The sequence below is a fragment of the Dipodomys merriami genome, unplaced genomic scaffold (assembly GCF_024711535.1).
Source record: "Dipodomys merriami isolate MVZ:Mamm:240054 unplaced genomic scaffold, mDipMer1.0.p SCAF_37, whole genome shotgun sequence".
NCBI lineage: Eukaryota > Metazoa > Chordata > Mammalia > Rodentia > Heteromyidae > Dipodomys > Dipodomys merriami.
The window spans coordinates 456,667-483,434 of record NW_027205270.1 but is presented as its reverse complement, the minus strand read 5'-3'; the positions used below and the strand labels follow the sequence as shown (position 1 = coordinate 483,434).

The 26,768-nt window shown below is 44.4% G+C and overlaps 1 protein-coding gene across 1 annotated transcript; it reads right to left on the bottom strand.

The window, feature by feature from the left end:
- Positions 1-1,463: 1,463 nt before the first annotated feature.
- Vax2 (ventral anterior homeobox 2) lies at positions 1,464-26,610 on the bottom strand. Its single transcript, XM_069988886.1, has 3 exons — positions 26,364-26,610; positions 5,378-5,565; positions 1,464-2,163 (listed from the first exon to the last, which is right to left on the bottom strand). Exons 1-3 carry the CDS (start codon positions 26,608-26,610, stop codon positions 1,723-1,725), a joined length of 876 nt encoding a protein of 291 aa, XP_069844987.1. The 3' UTR covers positions 1,464-1,722.
- Between the last annotated feature and the right edge of the window lie 158 nt (positions 26,611-26,768).

Sequence of the window (26,768 nt, the reverse complement as noted above, 5' to 3'; positions counted from 1 at the left end):
AATGTGAGCTATTAGTGCCTAGCTTCCTTCCTTCCTTCCTTTTCTTTCTTTCTTTCTCTTTCTTCCTTTTCTTTCTTTCTTTTTCTCTCTTTATTTCCTGCCTTCCTTCCCTCCCTCCCTTCTCCCTACCTTCTCTGTCTCACCCTCCCTCCTTCCCACCCTCCTTCCTTCCCTCCCTCCCTTCTTCTTTCCTTCCTCCCTCCCTCTCTTTTTCTTTCTTCCTTCCTTCCTTCCTTTTCTTTTTCTCTTCTTTCTTTTCTTTCTTTTTCTTTTTTTTTCTTTCCTGCCTTCCTTCCCTCCCTCCCTTCTTCCTCCCTCCCTCCCCCTTTCTTTCTTTCTTTCTTTCTTTCTTTCTTTCTTTCTTTCTTTCTTTCTTTCTTTCTTTCTTTCTTTCTTTCTTTCTTTCTTTCTTTCTTTCTTTCTTTTTCACCAGTCCTGGTACTTGAACTCAAGGCCTGGACACTGTCCCTGAGCTTCTTTTGCTCAAGGCTAGCACTCTACCACTTGAGCCACAGAGCCACTTCAGGCTTCTTCTGTTTCTGTGATAGTGAGGAATCAAACCCAGGGCTTCATGCATGCTACCAAGCACTCCACCACTAAGCCACATTTTCTGTTGTTGTTGGTCATGGGGCTTGAACTCAGGGCCTGGTACTGTCCCTGAACTTTTTTGCTCAAGAATAGGGCTCTACCACTTTGAGCCACAGCTCCACTTCAAGGTTTTTGTGGGTAAATTGGAGATAAGAGTCTTGGATAGCTTATTTTTTTCTTTCCTTCTTTTTTTCTTTCTTTCTTTCCTTCTTTCTCTCTCCTTCCCTCCCTCCCTCCCTCTCTTTCTTTCTTTCCTTCTTTCTTTCTTTCTTCAATTGGTTGTGGGCTTGAACTCAGGGCCTGAATGCTGTAACTGATCTCTTTTACTCAAGGCTAGCACTCTGCCACTTTGAGCCACAGGTTCACTTCTGGTTTTCTGATGGGCAACTGGATATGAGAGTCTCACAGACTTTCCTGCCTGGGCTGGTTTTGAACTGCGGTGCTCAGATCTCAGCCTCCTGAGTAGTTAGGATTACAGTTGTGAGCCACCAGTGCCCAACATATTTTTAAGTTTTTGAAAGAGAAGCTTGTCTAGGGTAATGGTTATCCAAACACAGCAATGTTGCATTGTGGTGGCAATGGGGGTGCTAAGGTGCATGCTCCATTGGGAGTAGGAGTTTGGAGCCTGTGGATTCACACGTGAATGTCTCACCCAGCTTGAATCGCACATTCCAGTCCCCCCTCTCATTTGAGTCCCTTGATTTAGCCTATTTTCCCTTCGCAGTGAGGGCAGAAATTGAACAAAGTTAGATGGTGCTGTGGGGACTGGTTCCTTTCTTTTCATAGTTTTCCTTTATTTCAGTGAGAGACACCCATGCACACTGCACTTACACGCATACACATACACATAAACACACACACTTGTGCACACACACATACACACACGCGCGCGCACACACATACACACACGCGCGCGCACACACATACACACAAACACTCACTCTGCGGGGACCAAGGCCATTTGGTCAAGTCTCTGAGCTGGGGGCAGATGAGGAGGGCATGTGGTTTGCCATCCCTTCTCTTCAGGGCCTGCTCAGTGCAGTTGGCTGGGACTGGGAGGCTGGGCAGTGCTGTGCTGGGGACTGGAGTGTCCAGAGTGTCACACACACACACACACACACACATGTGGGAGTCTTAAGTGTTAGCTTTCTTGCTGCTGCATCCAGGGCTGCCTCCTTTGCGGTCTAGTTTACTGTAGGGCTCGAAGGCAGAGGATCCCAGTTCATAACCAGCAGGCAGGTCCAGCAGTGGGGCCGTGGCAAAACAGACGGCTGGCAGAGGGGGCGGCAGTGGAGGGGAGCCTGAGGCTGAGGGCAGCGGGTTGAGGCGAGGGGAGGAGTTCCTGGGGTCACCCAAGGAGGTGGCCCTGTGGACAGCAGACAGGCCAGGCAGGCCGGGGGTCAGTGCCAGGAGGCTGGGGGCCCTGGGAACAGAGAGCAGCCGGCCTTGCTCCAAAAGCCGCAGAATGTTGGAGGTGGCGAAGGCCTCGGAGGCAGAGGACGATGCCCGCTTCTCTTGGTCCCTGCTCTGGTCTTTCTTCTGTTTGGTGCGGCGGTTCTGGAACCAAACCTTCACCTTGGGATGTCAGGAGGGGAGAGGGGGACAGGCAGAGCAAAGTGGACAGGCGGAGGAGACAAAGAAAGAAGTGGAGGGATGGGAGGAGGGAGACACATGGGGTGAGAAGGAGAAAGATTATCATTAAGGTCTTCTCACAAGCAGCCTGCTCAGGGGAACTGATTAGGGACTCTCATCCCTAAATTATGGACATCCCTTCATTGCTGAAGTGGATGGATTGCTGAAGAGATGGATTGGCAGACAAGGTGGGTATAATTTATGAGTTCAACATCCCTTCTTGGTCTACCTATTCTGTTCTTGGCATGTTTCTGGCCTTAGCCACCATTTATGTTCTGATAATTCCAAATTTCAGCTGAGACTCAGGCTTTTTAATTGAAGTCTATGTCAAGAACCCCATCAACTGGTAGATATCATGTAATGGGGGTCTCCAAAGTGCCCCGGTCCATATTCACACAGTAGCTTAGATGGAGTCTCCACAGGCTCTCTTTACACCCCTTCCTCCATGATGGCCATCCCCATCCCCCAGCCCTCTCCCCACTGCCATACAGGCCCTCTTCCATGCCCCAGTCCCCTCCATCTCTATGGCAATGCCTCTTGATCCTGGCCACTCATGAGAGCTACTCAAAGAGCTTAACCTTGAACATGAATCACCCAGTCAGAAAGGGGGATAGCTGGGATCCAGGCTCAAGCAGTTGCTACAACTCACCAGGTGATTCCAAGTTGAGAAAAACAGTGCTCTGAAAGTCTAGGCTCCAGCTGCCAACTCTAACACCTACAGGAGCAAGAGGCAAGATGGGAGCCCCTGGCTCATGGTCTACCCTGACTCTGGTGCCTGAGGGTGCCTGAGCTCATTCTTACTCTGCTAACAGTACCCATTCCTGCCGCCTTTCCATTGAGTTTTGCCTTTGTTCATTTATTCACTTATTCTTGTCTAATCAAGTATGGTCTTTTTATTTTTTTTTGTTTATTTTTATCAGTTGTGGGGCTTGAACTCAGGGTTTAGATGCTGTTTTTGAGCTCTTTTGCTCAAGGTTAATGCTCTGCCACTTTTAGCCACAGCACCACTTCCAGCTTTTGAGTAGTTAATTGGAGATAAGAGTCTTCATGGGGACTTTTCTGCCTGGGCTGGTTTGGAGCTGTGATCCTCAGATCTCAGCCTCCTAAGTAGCTAGGATGATAGGCATGAGCCACTGGTTTGACTGGTAAGTATGGTCATTTATACAATGTATAAAACAAGATGTATGGAGTATAAAATGATATCTCTGATAAGAATAAAAATATGGTAGATATTAATGTGTTAATAGTATAAAACCAGAGAGCATTTTGAAACAAGAAAATAGCTAGTCAAACAGTGTTTGTGGACTACTAAGTAGCTCTGATTTCTGAGCTGACAGGTAGGTATTTGATGCTGGCCAGGCTTTCCAGTTGGAGTAACATATAATACACTAGCTCCTATTCAGAGATTTACAGTTTAAATCTTATGTAAGAGGCTGTGCAATTTCATCAGGGCCTGGGGTTCTGAATAATGGCTGTGGTCTGTCCTGGGAAGGACTGCTCCGAGAGAGTCTGAGGCAGGGAGTACAAGTGTCACATGTGAGGAATTCTGGAATCTTATCCACCTGGACAGTGGACTAGAAGATGGGTGCAGGTTCTTGGAGGGCATCACTCCTGGGCTTTGACAAGTCCCCACATGGAAAGGCACAGCCAGAGGACACAGTAGATCTCTTTGAGACACTTAGCCTCAGACAGGGTCTGTTGTTGATGGTGTGGGACTACGTGCCACATTTGGTACGAGGAACATCTCACATCAACCCCCAAGGTTATGCTGAGGACTAAACTAGTTAGGATAGAGCCGGGTAAGAGAGGCTCCCAGGAAAGTTTACCTGAGGCTTATGTATGCTATTGCATAACCCTAGCATCAAGGAAAGACAAAGGAGGGTGTGTTACCTTCCTGTGACTGTGACAAAATGCCAAAAAAAAAAATCAACTTAAAGGAGAAAAGTTATTTTGGCTCACAGAGGAGAGCACCCAGGGACAAAATAGGGTCCCCAAGGATGACCCCTAAGGACTTATTCCCTTCAACTAGATCATACCTGTTAAATTTCCATCACTTCTCTGTGTGTGTGTGTGTGTGTGTGTGTGTGTGTGCGCACACGCGCACATGCGTGTGTCCTGGGGCTTGAACTCATGTCCCCCAAGCTCGAGCCATTATGTCCACGTCCAGCTTTTATGGTAATTGGAGATAAGAGTCTCACGGACTTTCCTATCTGGACTGGCTTTGAACTGTGATCCTCAGATCTCAGCCTCCAGAGCAGCTAGGCTGACAGGTGAGAGCCTAAGCAAAATCTTGACTTGTCTGTGAAATGGGAGGGATTCATCCACTAGCATGCAGAGCACTTTGTACCTGATGCTGATAAGTACTAAGCATCATTTTTACTATTATCATTTTGTGGTTCTGACACCAGCTTCAAGTGTCTCCATTTACACAGGGCAGGTACTCAGTTTATGAGAGGACCTTCCTCTGGGTTAAGTACAGAGGGTGGGAAAGGGTCCAGAATAGAGAAGAGATCCCTAGCCCAAAAGTGTCACATTTCATCTCTCTCCAGAATCATTTGTTTGTTTGTTGATCTGGAGATAGGCTCTTGCTCTGCTGCCTAAGCTGGTCTTGAAATCCTGAGCTCAAATGATTCTCCCATCTCCCACATGCCTAGGATTACAGGCACATGGCATTGTGTGGGGCACCTCCCCAGTTCCTTTGTTTCCAGCAAGCCAAACCCTTGCTATTCCTTTCTGAGGTTCTACCCATATCCAACATTCCCCTAAGTCACTCTCGGCAGCCTGAGTGTCTGCTTGCCCCATTATCTGGCCTTCTCACATTGTACCCAAGTGCCAGATGTATTTGAAAGGCTTCTTCTGTTGGCCTCCCTGTGGCTCCCCTCTCTCATTATATAGCCCAGGCTAGCCTCAAATCTGAGATCTTCCTACTTCAGTCTCTGGAGTACTGGAATTACAAGTGTGTGCTACCAGGGCAGGTAAGACTCACTTGCTGACAGTGTGCTTGCTTAGTCTGCTACTTGCTTTATACCTACCACTCATGCATATTTGAACTCCTCCAGTCAAGTCTCCCGGTGGTAACACATGGCCTCATACCCTAAGTAGTTCCCAGACTGCCACTCCTCTCTAGGAGTGAAGAAATCGAGGCCTGGCCTCTTACCTGTGTCTCTGAGAGGTTCAGCTGGCGGGCCAGCTCTGTGCGCTCCCGGCCCACCACGTACTGGCAGCGCTGGAACTCCATCTCCAGGCGGTATAGCTGCTCTGCAGTAAAGGAGGTGCGAGTCCGCTTGGGCCGGTCCAAGTCCAGGCCCTTGGGCAGTACAATTTCCCGGATGGTTCCCTTGGCATCTGTGGGGTCCATGAAGGGAGCCAGGTTAATTCGCTAGCTGGGTTACATCACCAGCAAGTGTTGTTGCTGAGGCAGGGTTTCATTATGTAGTAGGTCAGACTTATTGGAGTTGCCTAGAAGCCAGCCAGGTCCTAAGCTGTGTATGTATATGTGCACATGTGCATGAGTGAGCCTTTGTCTTACAGACCCTTCTAGGGTCCACTGGGAGGCTAGCTGCTGGTGCACAGGGGGACAGAATGTGGAACTGGGATCCCCAGGAGCAGCCCAAGGACAACTCCCATGTAACAGGAGAGCAGAAGTATGTCCAGGCTCTGGAACAATATTCTCTAGGCCCAGCATTTCCATAGTTTGGAACTTAAGAGAGAATGTGGCTTAATGGTAGAGTGCTCACCTAGCATGCAAGAAATCCTGGGTTTGATTACTCAGTACCACAAAAACAGAAAAAGCTGGAAGTGGTGCTATGGCTCAAGTGGTGGGGTGTTAGCGTTGAACAAAAGAAGCTCAGGGACAGTGTCCAGGCCCTGGGTTCAAGCCCCAGGACTGGCAAAAAAAGAGGTTGAAAACCTTGGCACACATTTACCACATATCATCACTTAGTAGCAACACAACATGTCAACCAGTTTCTTGAACAAATTGGTTAGGAAAGTAAGTTATCAGCTATAACTGTAAGGGTGGAGATGATCTGAATTTGAGCCATCAGATGGTAGAAATATGCAGCCTCATGTCCTGTAGGATTTACCCAACAACTCACAATAAATAGTGCTTCCAGTAGTGAAAGGAGATTAACAGTAACTTGCCATAATAGAAGAACAGCAGCAATGGAAAGTTAAGCAGTGCAGAGCAGTCCTGATAAGCAGAGCAAAGCAGCCCTGGTAGGCAGAGCATCAACACAACCTGCACAGCTGCAGGAATTCCAATATCCACCAGGGGGAGCACAGTTGGCCTTTGCAGTATGATGGAGGCTAACATTTTAGTCTTAAGGTCACATTTCTGTAATAATTGCTTTAGGCCAGAAACTGTTTTTGTATTGTAACCTTCCCAATGTCTCAATGGAGTTGGAGCTGCAACATGGAAATCTCATTTTACTGGTGAAAAAACAAGAACACATTTTAGGTAACTTACTCGTGGTCACACTGATAGTGTTCAACAAACTAAATACACCTGAATTTTATGATGCTTAGTACTATACACCTCTAATCTCAGCACTTGGGAGGTAGAGACAGGGGGATCTTGAACTCAAGGTCAGCTTGGGTCTCAAAAAATTAAGGACTGGCAATATAAAGCTCAGTGGTAGAGAGTTTGCGGAGGTATGCCAAAGACCCTGGGTCAAAGGGTGGAAGGGTGGGAGAAAGCCACCTCATTTGAATTCATGAATACCTTCTTTGGATAACCTTATTCTTTTATTTCACAGGTTACAGTAAAAAAGATTTTAGCTGAGCACTGGGGCTCACACCTGTCATCTTAGCTACACAAGACGCTGAGATCTAAGGATCACGGTTTGAAGCCAGCCCAGTCAGGAAAGTCCATGAGACTCTTATCTTCAATTAACAACCAGAAAACTGGAAGTGGAGCTTTGTCTCAAAGTGGTAGAGCATTAGCCTTGAGCAAAAAAAAGCTTAGTAACAGCTCCCAGGCCCTGAGTTCAAGCCCCATGTCAGACAAAAGAAAAAAGAAAGAAAGAAAACTATTTTAGTTATGGTTTCAAAAAGAAAGGAATCTTTTGAATGGGTTCATCCTCCTCCTGGAGTGATTGTGAAAGGAGTTCTAACAGGATGTGCTGCTCACCAAAGAGTGTCCTTGTGTCAGGGTTAACTTCAATCTTGCACTCTAGTCCCCTGCCCCACAAACTGACTCTTGAGGGTTCCTGTCTATGCCAATGGCTCCTCCATAATCTGGCTCATGATTCCTGCTCCTGACCTCAGAGGTTCTCAAGCACCTTCCTGTTCACAGTCAGTCCTAGGGAGAAGGCAAGCCACTGCTCAGCAGGATCCCTTTCTCTGTCTTCCTATATTCCAAGCCAGCCCAAGTCCTCCCCTGACACCAGACCTCATCAAATGCATGAGGGCCTTGTTCTTGAAGTATCATAGGAACCAAATGCCTCTGGGGAACTCTTGGTCCCTCAGCTCCATCCTTTGCACATTCCAAAAAATATAGAGTAATATGTGTGATGACTCTGTGATGGAGCTCATCTTCCTTACCTGAGTTCTGCCATTGTCAATTGTGAGACCAGCCTGAGAACTTCCTTACAATACCCAAGTGGCTCCATCTGCAGAGCCACCGGCATAAGGAAATGTGTCTGTCCCTGTGGGGTATGGTCAGGAAGAGATGCTGTTGCATCTGGTCCTGAAGACTTCATACTCACTCCCTAAGACAGTCTACTTGAGCCCGCCCTTGAAGCACTTGAGTCTGAGCATGAGGTCAAGACAGACATAAACTTCCCTCTCCTCTTCCAACAAGCACAAACAAGGTCAGCTCTCTCCCTCTGGGTACACTATCCAGGAAAGGCAATCTCAGACTTGCCACTGGACACTACAACATGCCACATAACCACCGCTTGGCAAATGTTTTCTCATTAAGCTACATCTCAATTACATTTCATTTGTTTGTTTGTTTTTGGTCCGGTCGTGGGGCCTGAACTCTGGGCCTGGATGCTGTCCTTCAGCTCTTCAGCTCAAGGCTAGCGCTCTACCACTTGAGCCACAGTGCTACTTCCGGTTTTTTTGTTTTTGCTTATGTGGTGCTGAGGAATCGAACGCAGGGCCTCATGCATGCAAGGCAAGCGTTCTACCACTGAGCCACCTTCCCAGCCCTACATTTCACTTGTTAATGTTGAATTTCTGTGCTCTTTTTAAACCAAGATTTTATTTTAAAAATCTAAAAAATTAAAATCTCAAAATTAAACTGCCATATAGACAAGCACACAAGATGTCCCGTCTGGAAATAAAGGAAGAGGTGACACTGTCATCCAGGAAGCTACTCATCACCTGACTCATGAAATTGTAACTCCTTTGTACAACTTCCTAATAGTGACAACAACATTTTTAAAGTTGTCCTCCATCACTAGCTACCATATAAAGACAAATTAGAGCTGTGATGAGAAATACCTATTAGGATGGCTAAAAGTAAAACTATTTAAAAGTCAGTGTGGTGGTTCACACCTATCTTTAGTTCAGTTCTTCAGTTCTGGTGGGTTCCTGGGGTATGGCACAGAGGGAGAATTTGACCATGAGTGAGGATGAGGAGGGAGTGCCTCTGGTATGACACAGTAATTCTGTATTTTGAGTGTAACTGTGGTTATATGCATCTGTGGTTATAGACAGATCATATAGAACTATATGCAAGGGGGGGCGGGGAGGATGGGGGGGTGGAGGGAGGATGGGAAGGGGTGGGAAGGGGAAACAAAGGAGGAGGCTACAATGCTTGATAAGAAATGTACTCATTACCTTGCGCATGTAATTGTGACCCCTCTGTACAGTATTTTCACAATAAAAAAAATAAAACTTAGGGCTGGGAAGGTGGCTCAGTGGTAGAGCACTTGCCTTGCATGCCTGAGGCCCTGGGTTCGATTCCTCAGCACCACATAAGCAAAAAGAAAAAAGCCGGAAGTGGCACTGTGGCTCAAGTGGTAGAGCGCTAGCCTTGAGCTGAAGAGCTGAGGGACAGCGCCCAGGCCCAGAGTTCAGGCCCCACGACCAGACCCCAAAAAATAACAAATAACAAATAACAAAAAATTAAAATTAAAAAAGAACTATATGCAAGAAAAAATGAATGCAAAGAAAAATGGGTGAAATCTGAAGAAGTTAATTCTATAGTGCCACAGCAGCTTCTGGTTTTGCAGGTGTGCTATAAATACATAAGATGCTCTCAGTGGGAAAAGCTGGGTTGGGCAATGGGTGTGTGAGACCTCTTTGTGCTAATTTTACAATGTCTTTTATTTTATTTTGAATTAGCATACATTTGTAATATGAGGAGGTCTTACTGTGATTTTTCCATACTCAGGCACACACAATGCACGTTTAAGAAACTCACCTCTTGTACTATAGTCTCACTTCTCTCTCATCCCTTCTTTTCAAACAGCATGTGGTGGGGCTCATTATGCCCTTTTCATATAGATGTCTATGTCTCTCTGAGTATCCTTCAGTCCTCTTTATCCTTCACTAACCCTTCTTTTCCTCTTCCCTCTACTTTCACAACTTCTTGTAACTCTATAACTATTTCAAAATATAAAGTCAACAACAACCGGGGCTGGGAAGGTGGCTCAGTGGTAGAGTGCTTGCCTTGCATGCATGAGACCCTGGATTCGATTCCTCAGCACCACATAAGCAAAAAGAAAAAAGCTGGAAGTGGCGCTGTGGCTCAAGTGGTAGAGCGCTAGCCTTGAGCTGAAGAGCTGAGGGACAGTGCCCAGGCCCAGAATTCAGGCCCCATGAGCGGACCCCCCCACCCAAAAAAAGTCAACAACAACCAAAACATGCCTCGAAGCTAGAGTGCCCTGTTGTCCCCTCAAGATACACAAATTCACTAACGCAAAGAACTCACTACCAGTTTCCCAGGTGCCTCAGCCTTCTACTTGACGATTGTGAGATGACTTTCTAAATGGCACACGACAAACATTTGTCGTTTCAAAAGTTGTGTGCTTATTTTAATGTTTATTAGAAAAAAATTAAACCCATGATTTTACATGCTTAGGATGAGGCTAAAGTGAGTATTTAATTTTAAAATGCATTATGATAAAATATCAAGTAAATAAATGGATTTGGAGATGGTGCTCAAATGATGGAACAATAGTAGGCAATAGAATGAAGGTTCCAGTTCTGAATACAAGCACATACAGCAATCTATTTCAAGAAGATGGCACAAAAAAAGAAATGTACTCTTTACCTAATTTATGTAACTGTAAACCCTCTGCACATCAACTTTATAATAACAAACAGACAAAAGATAAAAGAGACAGCCAAAAACTGGACACATGCTAGTCAATAAGTGGAGCTAAGTAGGTTGGTGACCATAAATTATCTACTGGGAATAAAACAAAGTACCACTCTTACACTATAAGTAAGATACTTCAAGTAAATCTTAAAGCAAATTATAGAGCATAAAATGATAAAAGCATTATAAGAAGATATGGGGGATATTTTTGTAACTTGAGGTTTGTAAGGAGCTTTCTAAGCAAACTGGAGGCCATAAAGGGAGCATAAATAATGCATCTAACCATGTTAAAGATGCAAACTTGTGTATGAGACAATCACTGATGCCAAAGAAAAATGCTGGAAACACTGTGAAGGGCCAGGTGCTGGTGGCTCACAACTGTAACCCTAGCTACTTAGGAAGCTGAGATCTGAGAATTGCAGGTCAAAGCCAGCCCAGGCAGGAAAGACTGTGAGACTCTTCTCTCCAATTAACCACCAGAAATCTGGAAGTGGTGCTGTTACTCAAAGTGGTAGAGCACAAACCTTGAGCAGAAGAACTCAGAGATATTACCCAGGCTCCACAACCAACAAAAAGCAAAACAACAACAACAAAAAACACTGTGAAAGAAATTCTTGTAAAAAGATGTGGAGAAATGATATCCAGAATAAACAAAATACAATTATAAATGAATTTTTTACTATTTTCCTTCCTCTCCTCCCCTCTCCCACTCCTCCCCTTTCCTCCTCTGCCCTCTTCTCTCTCCTCTTCCTCTGCTTACCCTCTCTTCTCCTTCCTTCCTTCCCTCCTTTGTTCCCTTCTTTCCTCCTTTTCTCCATTTTTTGTGGTTCCTGGGAATCCAACCTAGGGTCTTAGATATTACAGGCAAACATTGTCAGCTCAATAAATAATATTTTATAAAGGAAAAGCTGGGCAGTAGTGGCTTATGCCTGTAATCCTAGCTGAGGTCAAGAGGATTGAAACTTCAGGCCACCCTAGGCAAAAAAAAAAAAAAGTTCACAAGACCAAGTTTCAATCAATAGTGGTGATAGTGATGCATTCCTGTCATCCTAGCTATGACAAGAAGTGTAAATGGGGAAATCTTGGTCCAGGCCAGGCCAGGCAAATATTGAGACCCTGTTTTTAAAATAACCAGAGCAACAAGAATTAGAGGGGTAGGTCAAATGGTAAAGCACCTGCCTAACAAGGGCAAAGCCCTGAATTCAAATTCTAGCAACAAAAAGAAGGAAGCAGCCTAGCAGAAAAAAAAATGCATAAGTAATTTATCTAGATCATTCACCAAAAAAACCCTATAAGATGGACATAGTTTTGTAATCATCAGGATAATGCAAGGTTAAACAGCAATCAAAAGCCACTGTCACTGTGAGCTGGTAAAAAACACCTACAGGTGATTAATAAAAGAATAAGGTACTTTAGAAAAATCATCATCTCATATCTGTATAGGACCATAAATATTACAGCCTTTTTTCTTTGTTAGTTTTGGTTGGTCATGGGCTTGAACTCAGAGCCTGGGCACTGTTCTAAAGCCTTTCTATTCAAGGCTAGCACTATATCACTTTGAGTCACAGCTCCAGTTCTGTTTTTTGATGGTTTATTGGAGATAAGAGTCTCATGGCCTTTTCTGCCTGGGCTTGCTTTGAACTGAGCTCCTCAGATCTCAGCCTCATGAGTGGCTAGGATTACAGGTATGAGCCACCAGCACCCAATGTTACAGCCATTTAAGATTGGGGGTATGGCTCAAATGGTAGAGCATATGCTAGCAATTATAAAGTTCTGAGTTCAAACTCCTGTACTACTGCTCAAAAAAGACTTCATTTATTAAAATTAAATATGTATATAACTGAGTAGATAAGATTATAGATATGAGCCACTGTCACCTGGCTAAGATGTACATAACTTGCTTCAGTGACTTTGTTTTAGGAACTATTATTCTAAATAAATGTAGACTCACATGCTTCAAAGTATATATAACAATGATGTTTGTTGTGGCATGAAAACATCCTCAGTGATATACCCAAAAGAAATGGCATAGATTAGGGTACATTTGAACTACAACATATCTTAAAGCAATCACAATTAATTGGAATGAAGCAATAATTTTATGAACTGATATTAACTGTGAGAAAATAACTTAGGAAGCAGGAGCTCTGGTGACTCACACCTTTTAGTCTTGCTACTCAGAAGGCTGCAATCTGATGTTTGAAAACAGACTAGGCAAAGTCCACAAGACATTTATCTTCAATTAATCACACACATACACACACACACACACACACACAACTCATGAAATAATGTATAGTATTATCCATATTTAATAAGTACCTACTAGGTGTGAAGTGACATTTTTAGAGTCTGGGGATATAGAAATGAGAAAAATAATGTTCTTAAAAGACCTCGTGCGCAGGAGGGAGGCTGCTAATGAAGTTTAAGTAACTTATTTTAAATAAAAACTAGTTTTATAATAAGAACTTTTACAATATTCTGTAATAAATAATGTTTTGTAATAAAAGTGTTTTTATACTAAAAATTACTTTTAGTAAACAATTTAAAACCAGGTAAGACTTGGAAAAAATATATTAAGTGAAGTAAGCCAGACCCAAAGAAACATAGGTCCCATGGTTTCCCTTATTTGCAATATCTAGTATATGTCTGAGTCAAGCAGAAAAGGTCAGATAAGGTGATGTTAGGGAAATGAACCCTAAGATATGTATTCAAGTATGTTTTTTTCTTTCATGTGATTCTTTCTAACACATTTATAAGATTATCTCTTTGGTGCTTTGTATGTCCCTCCCCCACAGTATAACTGCTTTCACTCAATTTGATGTCGGTATAATTTGTGGAAGGGAAGGGGAAAAACAAATCATTTAAATAGAGATACAGGTGGGCCCATTGCAACAATGAGATGTACAAGTCATTATGTCGAAAAGGAACTTTACAACTTTGGTGGGGGGGGAGGGGTGAGCAGGGAAGATTGGGTGGAGGGGGCAGGGAGAGGATGGGAAGGGATGGGAAGGGAAGGGGAAACAAAGGAGGAGGCTACAATGCTTGATAAGAAATGTACTCATTATGTTGCCCATGTAATTGTAACCCCTCTGTACAGTATTTTCACAATAAAAAAAAGAATATTTAAAAAAAAAATAAATAAATAAATAAATAAAACCAGGTAAGGTGAAAGTGAGTGCTGAGATTGTGCCTTACCAGATTACTGAAACCTAGTAAACTCTGACCTAGTAAACTCTGAGTGTGTATTAGCACCTCCCTCTCCTGGCTGAGATGGTTCTGGAAGCAGGGGAGAAGACAAGGGTCCTCAGCTTCCTCCTCTCCCTCCCCCACCCCCTCTCCTCCTCCTCCCCCTCCTTCCTTTGTGGGGCCTGAACTCTGGGCCTGGGCGCTGTCCCTCAGCTCTTCAGCTCAAGGCTAGCACTCTACCACTTGAGCCACAGCGCCACTTCCAGCTTTTTCTGCTTTTGTGGTGCTGAGGAATCAAATCCAGGGCCTCATACATACAAGGCAAGCGTTCTACCACTGAGCCACCTTCCCAGCCCCCTCAGCTTGGGTTTCTGAGTACCAAGATGAGTCGCTGCCCAGGCATGATGGCCTAATCATGAGTGTACTTACAAAATTGTGTATTGTTTCTGCAGAAAAATGTAGTTCATTCTTATTGACATGACCCCTCCTCCCCTGAATTGTCCTTTTTTGGGTGGATCTAGTGGAAACACCAGGAAGGAGGGACAACTTTAAACACTGTTAGGGTGATCATGCTTGAGTCTAAATGACATGAATCCTGAGTTTTGTTGTCTCTGGGATCTCCTCATAAAAGGGTGCATCCTAGGGGTGAAAATAGGGTGATATTTGTCTCCAAAATCTTGCTAAGGAGAGGTACAAACTTCCTGATAATAGTTATACTTCCAACCTCCAGGAAAAAATATGGTTCACCCCTCCTGGTATGGCTCCTGATAGACCCCAGAAAGCCCTCTCTGACTTCATTTCCTACCTAACACATTAAGTACTCTATTTACATGACAACCTGTCAGTGCATTGACTTTGAAGTGAGATCAGGCCTTTCCTGCCCTAACTCACAAATTTACCATAGCTACTATCAAAACTTCTTTTGGGCTAGGTGCCAGTGCCTGTAATCCTAGCTACTCAGGAGGCTGAGATCTGAGGATCGCCATTCGAAGCCAGCCCAGGCAGAAAAGTCCATGAGACTCTTATCTCCAATTAACCACTAGAAAATTGCAAGTGGTGCTGTGGCTCAAGTGGTAGAGTGCTCACCTTGAGCTGAGGAGCTGAGGGACAGCACCCAAGTCCAGAGTCAAGCCCCACGAGTGATTAAAAAAAAAAACTCCTTATGGAAATAGGATACAAGAAAGCTATCAGCACAACAGTGTTTCCATAGCCAAGGTATGGATCAGCTCAGATGCCTCTCAATGGAGGAATGGATTAAGAAAATGTAGTATATATACCCAACGGAATTTAACTCATCCATTAGAAAGAATGATATTGCATCATTTGAAGATAAATGGAAGGATCTGGACAGTTGTGCTAAGTGAAGGAAGTCAGACCCCGAGAAACAAAGGTTACCTGTTTTCTCTCATATGTGGAAGCTAGAATTAGTGTATAAGTAAAATATAAGTAAATACTTTAGGTAGTATATAAGTGTACACAAATGTATTAACTGAAAAACAGTAGGTTCAGGAGAGAATTCAAACAGTGTAATTCTCTAGAAAGGCTAAATCAAAGGTCAACAAAATTAACACCAGAAAATGGATAGTTGAAAGGGGTGGTGTAGATGAATGAAGAGAAGTAGTGCGGGGGGGGGGGGGGAGGGGGGGGGAAAGACTGGAAAATGCAGTTAAAAAATTCAATGCATAGCAGCCATTAGAAATGACAAAATAATTGCATTTGCAGGGAAATGGATGAAGCTAGAAGGAATCATGTTGAGCGAGGTAAACCAAGTGCAAAGAGACAAACGGTACATGGTCTCCCTGATAAGTGGATGCTAAATCCAAAATGTTAGGTGATACGACAAAATTAGCAGGACTTAAGAAACAACTACTAAATAACCCCATGCTGCTGATCACATGTATGGTGTATATGTGTACACCGTTATATGTTATAGACCGTGACAGACAATTTGCTCCAGGAAAGTTAGAATGAACTTGTGACTTTAAATGAGCATCATTATTCCACAATACTGTGAAATTTGGAGAATTATGTAATCACTTAATCACAATTTAAAAAAAAAGAACCTTGGGGAAGGTAGAGAGGGAAGGGATGGTAGGGGTAAAACAATGGAGGGGGTAACAATGCTCAATAGGAAGTGTACTCATTACCTTGCTCAATAACTGTAACCCTCTGTATAGTATCTTTACAATAAAAAATAAAAAAATAAAATATATATTGACAACTTGAAAAAAATTCAATGCACAGCCTACAAAATTAAGAAAAGTGAGGGAACTAGGGAAGAGATGGGTTAGGTGGGATGGGTCAGAATGTTGAAATTGATCAAGGCATATTGCATTCATAAACTGCTTTGTTAAATGGCAACTCCTTTGTGCAACTACTTAAAGATAATAAAAATATTTAAAACTCTTATGGATAATTCATTCTCCAGCTCATTGGTGAAATTAAATTGGAAGAATAGTTAAGAAAAAGTATTAAAGAATGAGGAGAGAGTGTTATTGCCACACATCAAAGAATATTTTAAATCTACAGAAACTGCAATGGTATGATGCTGGTATGAGAGTTATGAAATAAATCCATGCATCTAGGGGGATTTAGAGTGTTCTGTGAATATACTATCCCAAATTAGTTGGAGAAAAGCCTGGATTATTAAAGACATAGCTTTTGGAAAATTAGCTCATTAGTAATGTTTCTCACACTGCATGTAAAAATAAGCACAAGTCTATCTAACCCCTAAGTAAAAAATAATAAATCTCAAAAAAATAAAAAATAGAAAAAATAAAGGGAAATAAATGACAGATTTGAGTATATAGAAATAAGAGCTTCTGACAGATGGCTGAAAGAAATGATAGATTGGTAGAAAATATTCATAATAGATGTCTAATACAAGCAGCTTTGGCAGACCTGGAGCAACGTCAAGCAGCCCAGTAGAAGTTATCCATAGAAGAAAAATATAGGTGGCTAATAAAAATGAAAATATACTAAAATCTAGGAGTGAATCAGAGAAATAAAAGTGAGACCAGCAGAGAGATATATTCTTTTGAGATGTCATATTTTATCAGACTAGAACTATGTGCTGGCCAAGTTGAGAGCATGTTTTCTCAAGCTCTGTTAATATTCACATAATTTGATACAATTATACATTATGAAGGACAATTTTACAATAAACAAATAAATAAAAATGACACAGATTATTTGTCCCAGAAATTTTATAGAGATTTCTATTGCAATACTATCCCTCATTGAACTCAGGACCTTGTCTGTATCAGGCAAATGACCTGTCATCAAGCTATACTTCTAGCCTACCCTTGAAATTTATGGAAACAAGGTGTGTGTGTGTATGTGTGTGTGTCCACTTCCATGGATTCAACTAACCTCAGACCTAAAGTACTCAGTTAAAAAGTGCATTTCTACTTATTATTAAAAGATTTTTCTCATTATTCCCTAAACAATACAGTATAACAATTAATTACATAACCTTTAGTTTGTAATGGGTAATATAAGTCATCTAGAGATGATTGAAAATATCCAGGAGGATGTCTGAGGTTAGATGTAAACACTGTCTGAAACATCTGAGAATGTGTGCATTGGAATGTGTGTGGGGAAACACTGTACCAGATACTGAGGGATTTGTGTAAATGTGTGTGAGGGGGGAGGTATTTTTACTTTGGATAGATAAAACTTATCTAATTAGGAACTAAAATCTAAACCATAGAAGAAACCAACCCACTACACATGATGATTATTTCCATTTCAATTTTGGGGGAGGGAATCTTACAAAGTTTAAATAAAAATGTGTTTGCAACACATGTCACAGTGTTTTCAATTGTAAGAAAACCACAAGCAATACAATAGAGCAATGGCTAAGTATAAATAATTCACAGAAAATAAAATTAAATGGATAAATATAGTAAAACAATAGTCCTCAATAGTAATTGAAAACTGAATTTTCTTATTTGAAAAATTTTTATCCTACAAGTTAGAGTATATTCTAGATTAGAAGGCTATATTTACATATAAATGTGTATGTATACTTTCATTGCAAGAAATAGAAATTAGTTTTAGCACAAATTGTGGAAATATCTATAATAACTTTAAGTGCACATACTTAGATTGTTAAAATTTCAGCAATTTATTCTCTAATTATGATACCATGTATGTATGAAATGACCCTTACTATTTTAAACATTTAATTACAAATGCTAAGCATAAATTAGAGCATAAGGAAGTATGTAACTTTTTTTTTGTCGGTCATGGGGCTTGAACTCTGGGCTTGGGCACAGCTCAAGGCAAGTGCTCTACCACTTGAGCTACAGCACCACTTCAATAAGGAACTATGATATTCATCCTTCAACTTTAAATGTTATCAACTCAGGAACAGTCTTGTTTCTTTGGTACTGCCACAGTTTTAAGCACATCACAGACATTGTATCATTTACCCACAGAAGATTCCTTTAAGAAATATAACTACAATACTATTATCACAACAAAACCAATGTTTGTTGGCATTAAAATATCCCACTTGTTTTTACATTTTCCAAATTGCCTCATGAGGTCTATTTTTAAACTATTTGTTCAAGTTAGGATGCAAAGATGTTCACAAGATTATTCATGAAAAAATGAAAAAAATAGAACCAACCTAACTCTGTCCACTAATAGAAAATAGTTAAATAAATAGTATAATACCTGTGTAGTGTGATACTGTGTTGCTATTCAAAAGAAACAAGTAGGTTTTTATTTCCACACTCTATTGGTTAAATGGGTAAAAAAATTGTGTGGAGAAATGAGCATTTTCTGGTATTGCTGGAAGCAGCGTAAACTGCTCCCATTGGATGGAGGACAATTTGGCATTATGTTCCAAATTATAAAAACAGATACCCTTTGACCCAGTAACCCACTTTTTAGGAATTCTTTGACAGATATACCCATTCATTTGGAAATAACCAAGGAGCAAATTTATTTACTGCAGCATTACATATACCAGTATCAGGGGCTGGGAAGGTGGCTCCGTGGTAGAGTGCTTGCCTTGCCATGCATGAGGCCCTGGGTTCAATTCCTGGGCACCACATAAACAGAAAAAGCTGGAAGTGGCACTGTGGCTCATGTGGTAGAGCACTAGCCTTGAGCTGAAGAGCTGAGGGACAGCTCCCAGGCCCAGAGTTAAGGCCCCACAACCGAAAACAGAACAAAACATATAACAGTAGCAGAATTATATATATAAGCTAAATGTTCACCACAGGGCACCCAGTTACATAGGTCATGGTCTGTCCAACCCTCATAAAGAGAATAGTATGCATCTGTAAAACAAAAACAAGTTCTTTCCACGCCAAGATAAAATGTAAGAAAAAAAAGTGGCATAGCTGCACTAACTTGCAAAAGCAAAAAAAAAAAAAAAAAAAATTATGGGTAGGGCATTTTAGAAAACAATAAAAATGGCTGCCTACCGGGAGGGAACTGGCGGATGGGGACAGGGATAGGGGAAGATTTTTTTACTTTGTACTTAAAAACAAATTTTGATATATGTATGAAAAAGATTGATGAATTTCTACTTTACAATTATGTGAAAATATTGTTAAAATTGTGTTCATTAAACCTTTTAAAGAATCCAGCATTTACACTGCAAGAAATTTATTTCACTGTAAGGTCAAAACGGGCAGAAAACCTCTTCTTTGCTTTGGGAGTTCATCTCACAGTGTGTTTGTTTAAAAAAACAAAGAGAGAAAGAGAGAGAAAGAAAGAGAAAAAAGAAAGGAAGGAAGGAAGGAAGGAAGGAAGGAAGGAAGGAAGGAAGGAAGGAAGGAAGGAAGAAAGAAAGACAAGAAACAACCAGAAGGTCCCTTCTTTAGGGAAATTAAGTATTTCCCAAAGACGATGGCTGATTTACAATCAAAGAGACAGAATGAACTGATTAACCTGAAAAGATGTCCAAGGCAGATTTAAAACAAAACGTTTTAAAGGTAAGTTGTAAGCATCCTGTCTAATACGAGTCTCTTCTGTGCATATGTTTGTATAAGGGAGTGGGAAAATGGCCTGTCAGGGTACCAGGAATGGTGGCTTATTTTAGGGGAGCCTTCGACCGCTTCCGGTTTTGTCTTTCGTCTGGAGCACGTGTTACTTATTGAATTGTACTCATCTATTTACAGGTTCACATGGTAAGTGTGATCTTGGCAGAGGCTAGACATTCAGGGATGTGTTTCCCCCCAGCCCGGCTGGGCTCAAGCTTGGCGGGTGGACGCTGAGCGAGCGAGCCTTAGGAAAAAACAAGGATCCCAACAAAACGCAGAGCCAGCGCCTTCCATTGCCCTGATTTTTCAGACTCCAGCCTCGGGCTGCAGGACCGCGCGACTCCGGGGAGACAGAGGCTCGGCTTTAACCCGCGGTTCTTTCAACTCAGGCTAGTTTTGCAAAGGACTGCGAACACCCAGCCGCCTGCCCTGGCTCTCCAACCCTCGCGCTCCAACCGCGTCGGCCCTGCCTTCCTTGGTGGTATGATCATTGTGAAAAAAAATTAATTGAAAAAATTTGGGCTGGAGGCGTCTCCGCGGTATTGCTCCTGCCTGGAAAGTAGAAGGCCCCACCTTCAAACTCCAGCACCTCGAAAAATATTTTTAAAGAGAAATTTGGAAGTGGAGTTGTGGTTCCAATGGTAGAGGACCGGCCTCGAGGGGAGGGAAAAAGCTAAGGATAGTGCCCAGCCTCTGAGTTCAAGCACCAGTACTGACACCAAAAATAAATAAACAAAAATTAAAAGGTAATTTAAGTTATGCACATGTATGAGACTAGAACAATGAAATCTGTTGAAACTGGCTTCAGAAGTCACAGAAGGAGAGGAGAGGAAGTGACCGGTGAGATTGATCTGGATACATTGTATGTATGTATGGAAATATCACAATGAAATCCCCTTGTGCAACTAATATATGCCACTAAGATGGAAAAATAAAATATAAAATAATCGTAATGATCATTTTAAAGGTTAAGGTTTTTCAGCATTTTTCGTTGGTTCTCATAGTTGCAGATTGCACAGAATTCAAAAAGTCAGGTGTGGTTAATGTTGTATTTTAAAAATACAACATCCCATGACTACCATTTCATATACTTTTAAATTGTAACGTCAAAAAAATATCTCAGAACATATGTTCTAGGGTGGGGGACAATTTGCTGCCTCAGACCTAGGGAAATGTGTGGACAGTTTTGTCTCCTTTCATGTATTTGCCAAATTAAAAAAAAATCTGTGAGACCCTACTGTACGCTAAGAGCACATCTGTGTGGATGGAGGTCATGGCGCCCACCTCCCACTTGGTTCCTAAAGTGGCACGGAGGGAATCCTGCAGCCTTGGTGTTCATGCATGAACACCGGGCTCACTCGGGCCATCCCCCGCCTGCCATGGGAGCATCTACAAGCTGGGAAGCTGCATGCGGGCAGCCCCCGCTAGAACCAATCTGGCACATGCGAGGAGCACCCTTATGATTTCGGAGGAAATCCTGAAATGAGAGAAGCTAGGCCTTGAGAGAAGAGGTCTCTCCCTGAGAAGGGCCTTGCAACGCCCTTCTCAGCCCAGCATGGTAGCCAGCACGCAGTCTTAACTGGGTGTTCTCACTATTGACGTTAAGGGCTGATTCCCTCCAGCTACCTCTTCCACCGTCCCCCAGGCCACCAGGACCCAGAGGAGGTGTCCTGGAAGAATCGAGGAGGCTCCTAACCGCAGCAATCCCCGATAGCAGAGGGCAATAGCTTGCCTAGCTCCCCACCGTCTTGAGGATCTCCAGTAGGTTTCCACTGTCTCAGCCCCCCCACCACACCGGGTCTGATTTCTTAAACTGGGACACAGAACCCAGCGGATGTACAAAGAGAATCGGCTACAGGCTTGCCGAGAAGACTCAGTGCAATCGTTATTTTATATGAAACAAAAAAAAAAAAAAAAAGAAATCGAAGGCAAAATTTACATGGTCTTCTTTCCGTTGAAAGAAAATTATCCAACAAGGGGAAAGTTTGGAATAGGGAGCAAGGGAGGAAATGGCGCCTCCTGGGGCTACATTACTAGTAGGTACTTTTTATCCCCCAAAGATCGGGCAAAGACCGAAGACTAGAATCAGCTGCGGGAGATGGCCCCGGAGTGCAGGCTGGAGCGGTTTCCCTTTCTGAGCCCCAGTTCCTATCCATACCTTTCAGAGTCACCTGGCTCTCTCTACCTGGGAGTCGGTGAGTGGAGGTGTGTGTGAGCGGTAAAGTGTTGTCAGAGTGGCCTCAGAGTGGCAGGAATATCAAGAAAGGGAAAGAGCCATTTAGCGCTCCCTCCACGGTTCCCTGAAAATGAAGCCTGAGTAGAGAAGACACATATTTGGCTGGGGGTTGCTGCGGTTTATGTGGGGGGGGGGGGAGGCTAAGAGGGGTGGTGAATAACTAAAGGGGAAAATAAAGCCCCAAATGACGGGGCTTGGTAGACTCCAGCCAGCATGTGTGGATCTCCTGTCAAAATAGGAGCAGCAAAAGGAAAAAAAACTATGCCATTAAACAAATCCACCCCAAGAAAATAAAAAAGAAACACAGTCTCCAAAAACACCAAAATTAGTCAAATTAACAAATAAAGCCAGGTATGGTGGGGCATGCCTGTAAACTCCGCGCTGGAGAAGCGTAGGTAGGAGCATAGGGAGGTGCCTGGGCTGCATAGCTAGACCTTGACTGAGAAAAACAAACCACGAACCACTCCTAACAACAAAATCAACGTAAAATTCTTAAAGTGTGGTCCCTGAACGAGCCCCGTAGCGCTTGGAGAGTGGTCCTGATTATCGGCTCTATTCATAGATTTATAGCAGCAATGGCAGGCGCCCCATCTTTGTTGCCTGCTCCGCCAAGCTAGGCCTTCAGCCTGGACAATTCTCTTTAGGCCCAGTTGCTGGCCGGAAATGAGCGGCAAGGCGGGGCTGAGTCCTCACCAGGCTGCTGGGGGTGAAGGGGTGGGGGTGTGTATCATCCCAGCAGTTAGTTCCCAGCCAGAGCCTCTGAAGTCCTGGCCCCTTGAGTGGCAGTACTATTGGCAATGTCTGTTAGGAGGTAGGCCCTGAGGATTGCCCTCCATTGTGCTGTGTTTGTACACAAGGGAACACTGATCACCACTAAGGCCAATTCCCATTTCTCCCAACACCCCTTGGCAGCAATTTCCTAGCCTAAGCCAGAGGCTGGAGTTTAATGTGCCATCCTCCCCCCGCCCCCCCTTCTGACCCCAAGACTCTGGGACTGCCTGTCTAGTTCCCTGGTGAGATCCTTGTGGTTTTTTTTTTTTTTCCTTGCTGGTTAATTAATGAGTTACTTCTCCCAAGGATCCTGCCATTATTCTGCCCTCCTCTTCCAGAGGGACGGGAAGCCAAAGGTGTGCATTGAATGGATCTTTGAGACCCAAAGCAGGGAGGCCAGCTGGAAAGGGGTAGTGGGTGAGCAAATACTGTAGTCATGCCTTATCCCTAGGGAGACACATTTTAGGCTCTATCAAATACCGCTGTTGAAGTCACATCTGGCTTAATTTGGGAAGCAAGTAGACATATCTGAGGGAGCGGATGGGATGCCAGCATGGATTGGAAGATTATAGGAGTTTTGAGCTACACTTTTCCTTGGTCTTCAGCCTGCCGGCATCCCAGCTCCACCAAAATGGCCCTGCTGCAATGTTAAGAAGTTAGCCTTGGCTCGAACTGCCTATTTTTTCCCAATTGATTCCTGACCATGGTTGTCCTACTCTTTCCATTATAAAACAAAAAGACCCTCCTATCTCTACTTCTCCATGACCAAGGGCTGAGCACACAGGGTGTGGGGCTGCTCGAGGCCTGGGAAGAAGCCTCACTGTGTCAGAGGTGAGGTGGGAAGTGCTGGTAAGCACATGCATGCTAGCTTAGTGGCCTTGCTTATGCAATACGAAACAGCCTCCATTTTGAATCCACTAAGGCAGAACAGTCAGCCTCCCCTGGTCTCTCAGCTGAGCAGAATCAGCCTGAGAATTAAGTCTTGGGTCATAGTTCCACCAAAGGGACTAGGGAGGGCTATACTCTGGTGTCTCCAAGGTGACACTGATTTTCCTTTTACCACTACCAGCGGGTTCTTGACCTAAATGCTGCTCACTTTCCAGTATCACCCAGGTATGTGTGCATGGGATGGGGGTGAGTTCAGAGGGACTTTTGGCCATCTGCTCCACCTGCTAGAAATGTTTTGTGGGCCACCCCCTCCTTCTACCAATGAATATTTATGAGACCCTACTGGGTGTCAGTTTACCTACAACTCTGATCCTTAGCAAGCTTAGGACAGATGAGGAAATGGAGACAAAGGAATTGGTTTAGGTTCAGAGGGCTGAAGGCCAGTATTCTAAACCAACTTTGTGTATCTGTGACGCCTGAGCCATGCTACTTCCCAGTGCCAAGGGACCCTCTCAATAAATTGCTAGCCTGAGATGCATTCTCTGTTCTCCAGAAGGGAAGTGCAGAATGAAAGGAAAGCTGACAAGACCCAGAGAAAAGGAACTCTCTCTTTTGAGGGGTACCCCAGCAGCATCCAAGACTGAAAAGGCAAATGCCACTGCTTCACATTTTAATGGTTTTCTTCCAAAAACACTTTGAGGGAATATGTCCTCAGAAATCGAAGGCAAAATGTACGTTGAGCCTGTGAGAGGGCCAAGGCTTGGCAGACTTCCCTTTGCCAGTTTTCAGGTCTCTTCCATCTATCAGTTTCCACTCTGAGCCATGGTGGGGCTGTGAATGACTGACACAGGTGACCCTGAACAGGAGGGATTAGTGGTAAATGACATCCTGGGCATTTCAGGCCTATAATAACCTCCTTGTCATTAAATGGGGAAGGGCAGAGGGATTTATGAAGGATCCATTTTCCTTTCATTTCTGAATATATTGGTTGTGCTTTACAGCTAATATTTCCCTTGTATTTTACAAATGTAATGACTTGGTTACGAAGCATGTACATTTATAAAAGTTCACTCCCAAAGATGTAGACAGGCTTCCCTACCTGTGTGTTAGAACATCTCTGCCTGGCTTAAGTGGCCCCACCCTACAGCGTGGAAGTTCATTCCCATTATCCAGTGTCTGCACTTGAAGAAGGTTGCATGGACATCTCTATGTGTTCCTTCTATACAAAAGTTAAGAAACAGAAACGGAGCAGGAAGGAGCTGGGCTCAGAATGCACCGCTCCCTGTCTTGGCCAAAGGCAATGCCCATCTCTGAATGCAGTGCAATGTGATCCACCACAGCCAGAGACTTGAGGTCTTACCTACAGATGTTCTCAGTGAAATCAAACTGTAGACCCCTTGCACTCACAGCCGATAAAAAAAAAAAGGAATTGAATTTAATTCCAGGTGCCCTATAGGTCCACACAATTGCTGGAATTTCCGGTGGCCTTAACTCAAGATTGTCCCCAGAGCGATCGTGACCCTCCAATCTCAGGGCTTCACTCCAGGTTCCCTGAGTTTCCCTCGGTTCCTTGCTTTCATGTTGGGCTGCTTCCCTGCTCTGCCTTGCGCCCCGTCTCCCCTCTTGAGTTATTCTCAGAGGCTTCAGGGAGCTTCCGCCACTCCGCCATGGTATTCCAGAGCTCAGAGCAGAGAAACTCGGGGCAGAAGATGAAGAAATAAGGTCTGGCCAGTCGTGCCTAGAGGCCCAGTGGATTCCAGGATGGGCGCTTTGTGAAAAGAGGCTGGAAAGAGGCTGGGAGAGGAAGACAAGCCAGCCGAAGGGGCTACAGCAGGGAGTGTTCCATACTAGCCTTTGCAGGCTCCGAGCTGGGGAGGGGGTTAACAGACTTCATGCTCTAGTGGCAGCCTGAGAAAGGGGTGAGCACAAGATCCCCAAGACTCCTTTTCTCCTTTCACATAGCGTGGGAGGCCCAGATATAATAAAAGTGGAGCACCCGGCTTCTCAGAGGAGCAGAAAACCTGCCCTGGAGACCTGGGACCCCTCACCCCCTACCTCGGTGGCGTGTTTGCTTGCAGAGAGTGCTGGGAAGGCGCAGAGCAATGGTCGGACAAGAAGAGAAGAGAGGGAAGAGTAAGGGAGAAAGTGAAGAATGCCAAAGAACAGGCCGGGAGAAGGAAGCTGGGCCAGCTGGGCCCAGGCCCCGCGAGGAAGTGAAAACTGGAACAGTGAAGCACGGGCTGGGGCGCTCAAGAGCATGCTATCTTCCAGGACCCTCTACCGAGAACATCTTGTGACGGTGCCGATTGCTGGGGATAGGGAACAGGCTGGGGTGGGGGGAGGGCAGGGGGCGAGGGAGGACGGGGCCTTCTTCAGACGATACCCACTCCGTTCCCTCCACATCCTGGTCTCGGTGGAGCGCGCTGTACACTTTTCTCCGACCTTGCCCTAAGAGACTAGGGACAGTGACCTAGCTCTCAGCATTCTGTCGCTATGATTGTACCCAGCCAGATGGGCCTAGGGTGAGGGGATGCGCGCCCAGAGGATGAGAACTGGAAGGCGGAGGAACGGAGGCTTCTTTCATTCGCTGCTTTGTCCCCTGCGCTCAGCTCAGTGTGTAGCACACAATAGGCATTCAAAAATAATATCTGTCGAACGAACGGCTGGGTGATGAGTGAAGGAATATATGGATCGAAAGGTGAAGGCTGCGGGAAGGTCGGAAGCCCCAGTCTGGATAACGCGAGGGCCCAAGGGAATCGAAACGCCGGCTGTGTCCCCTTACCTCGTACCAGGATACGGCGGCAGTGGTCTGCCTCGCCGGGCCCGGGCTGCCCATCACTGTCCGCCCCGCTTTCCCTGGAACCCGAGGGGCTGGAGGCTGAGGTCCTGGCAACCTCCCTTGGACTTTGGCCACTCGCATCAGCTCGAAATTCTTCCGTTTCTCCGTGATCCCGGTCGCGCCCACTGCTGCATCCAGACTCCGCCCGGCGCGCCGAGCCGCGGTCGCGTTCGGCGCCCCCATCGCCCATGCCGGCCGCCACTGCCGCGTTCTCCCGGCCCAGCCAGCCTGGGCTGGCCAAGCGGGCTGCTCCCCGCCCCTCGCGCCCCCTCCCGACTCCTCTCCCCCGCGGCCCCGCCCCAGCCCGGACGCTCCGCCCCTCCCTGCTGATTGGGCCGGAGTCAGGGT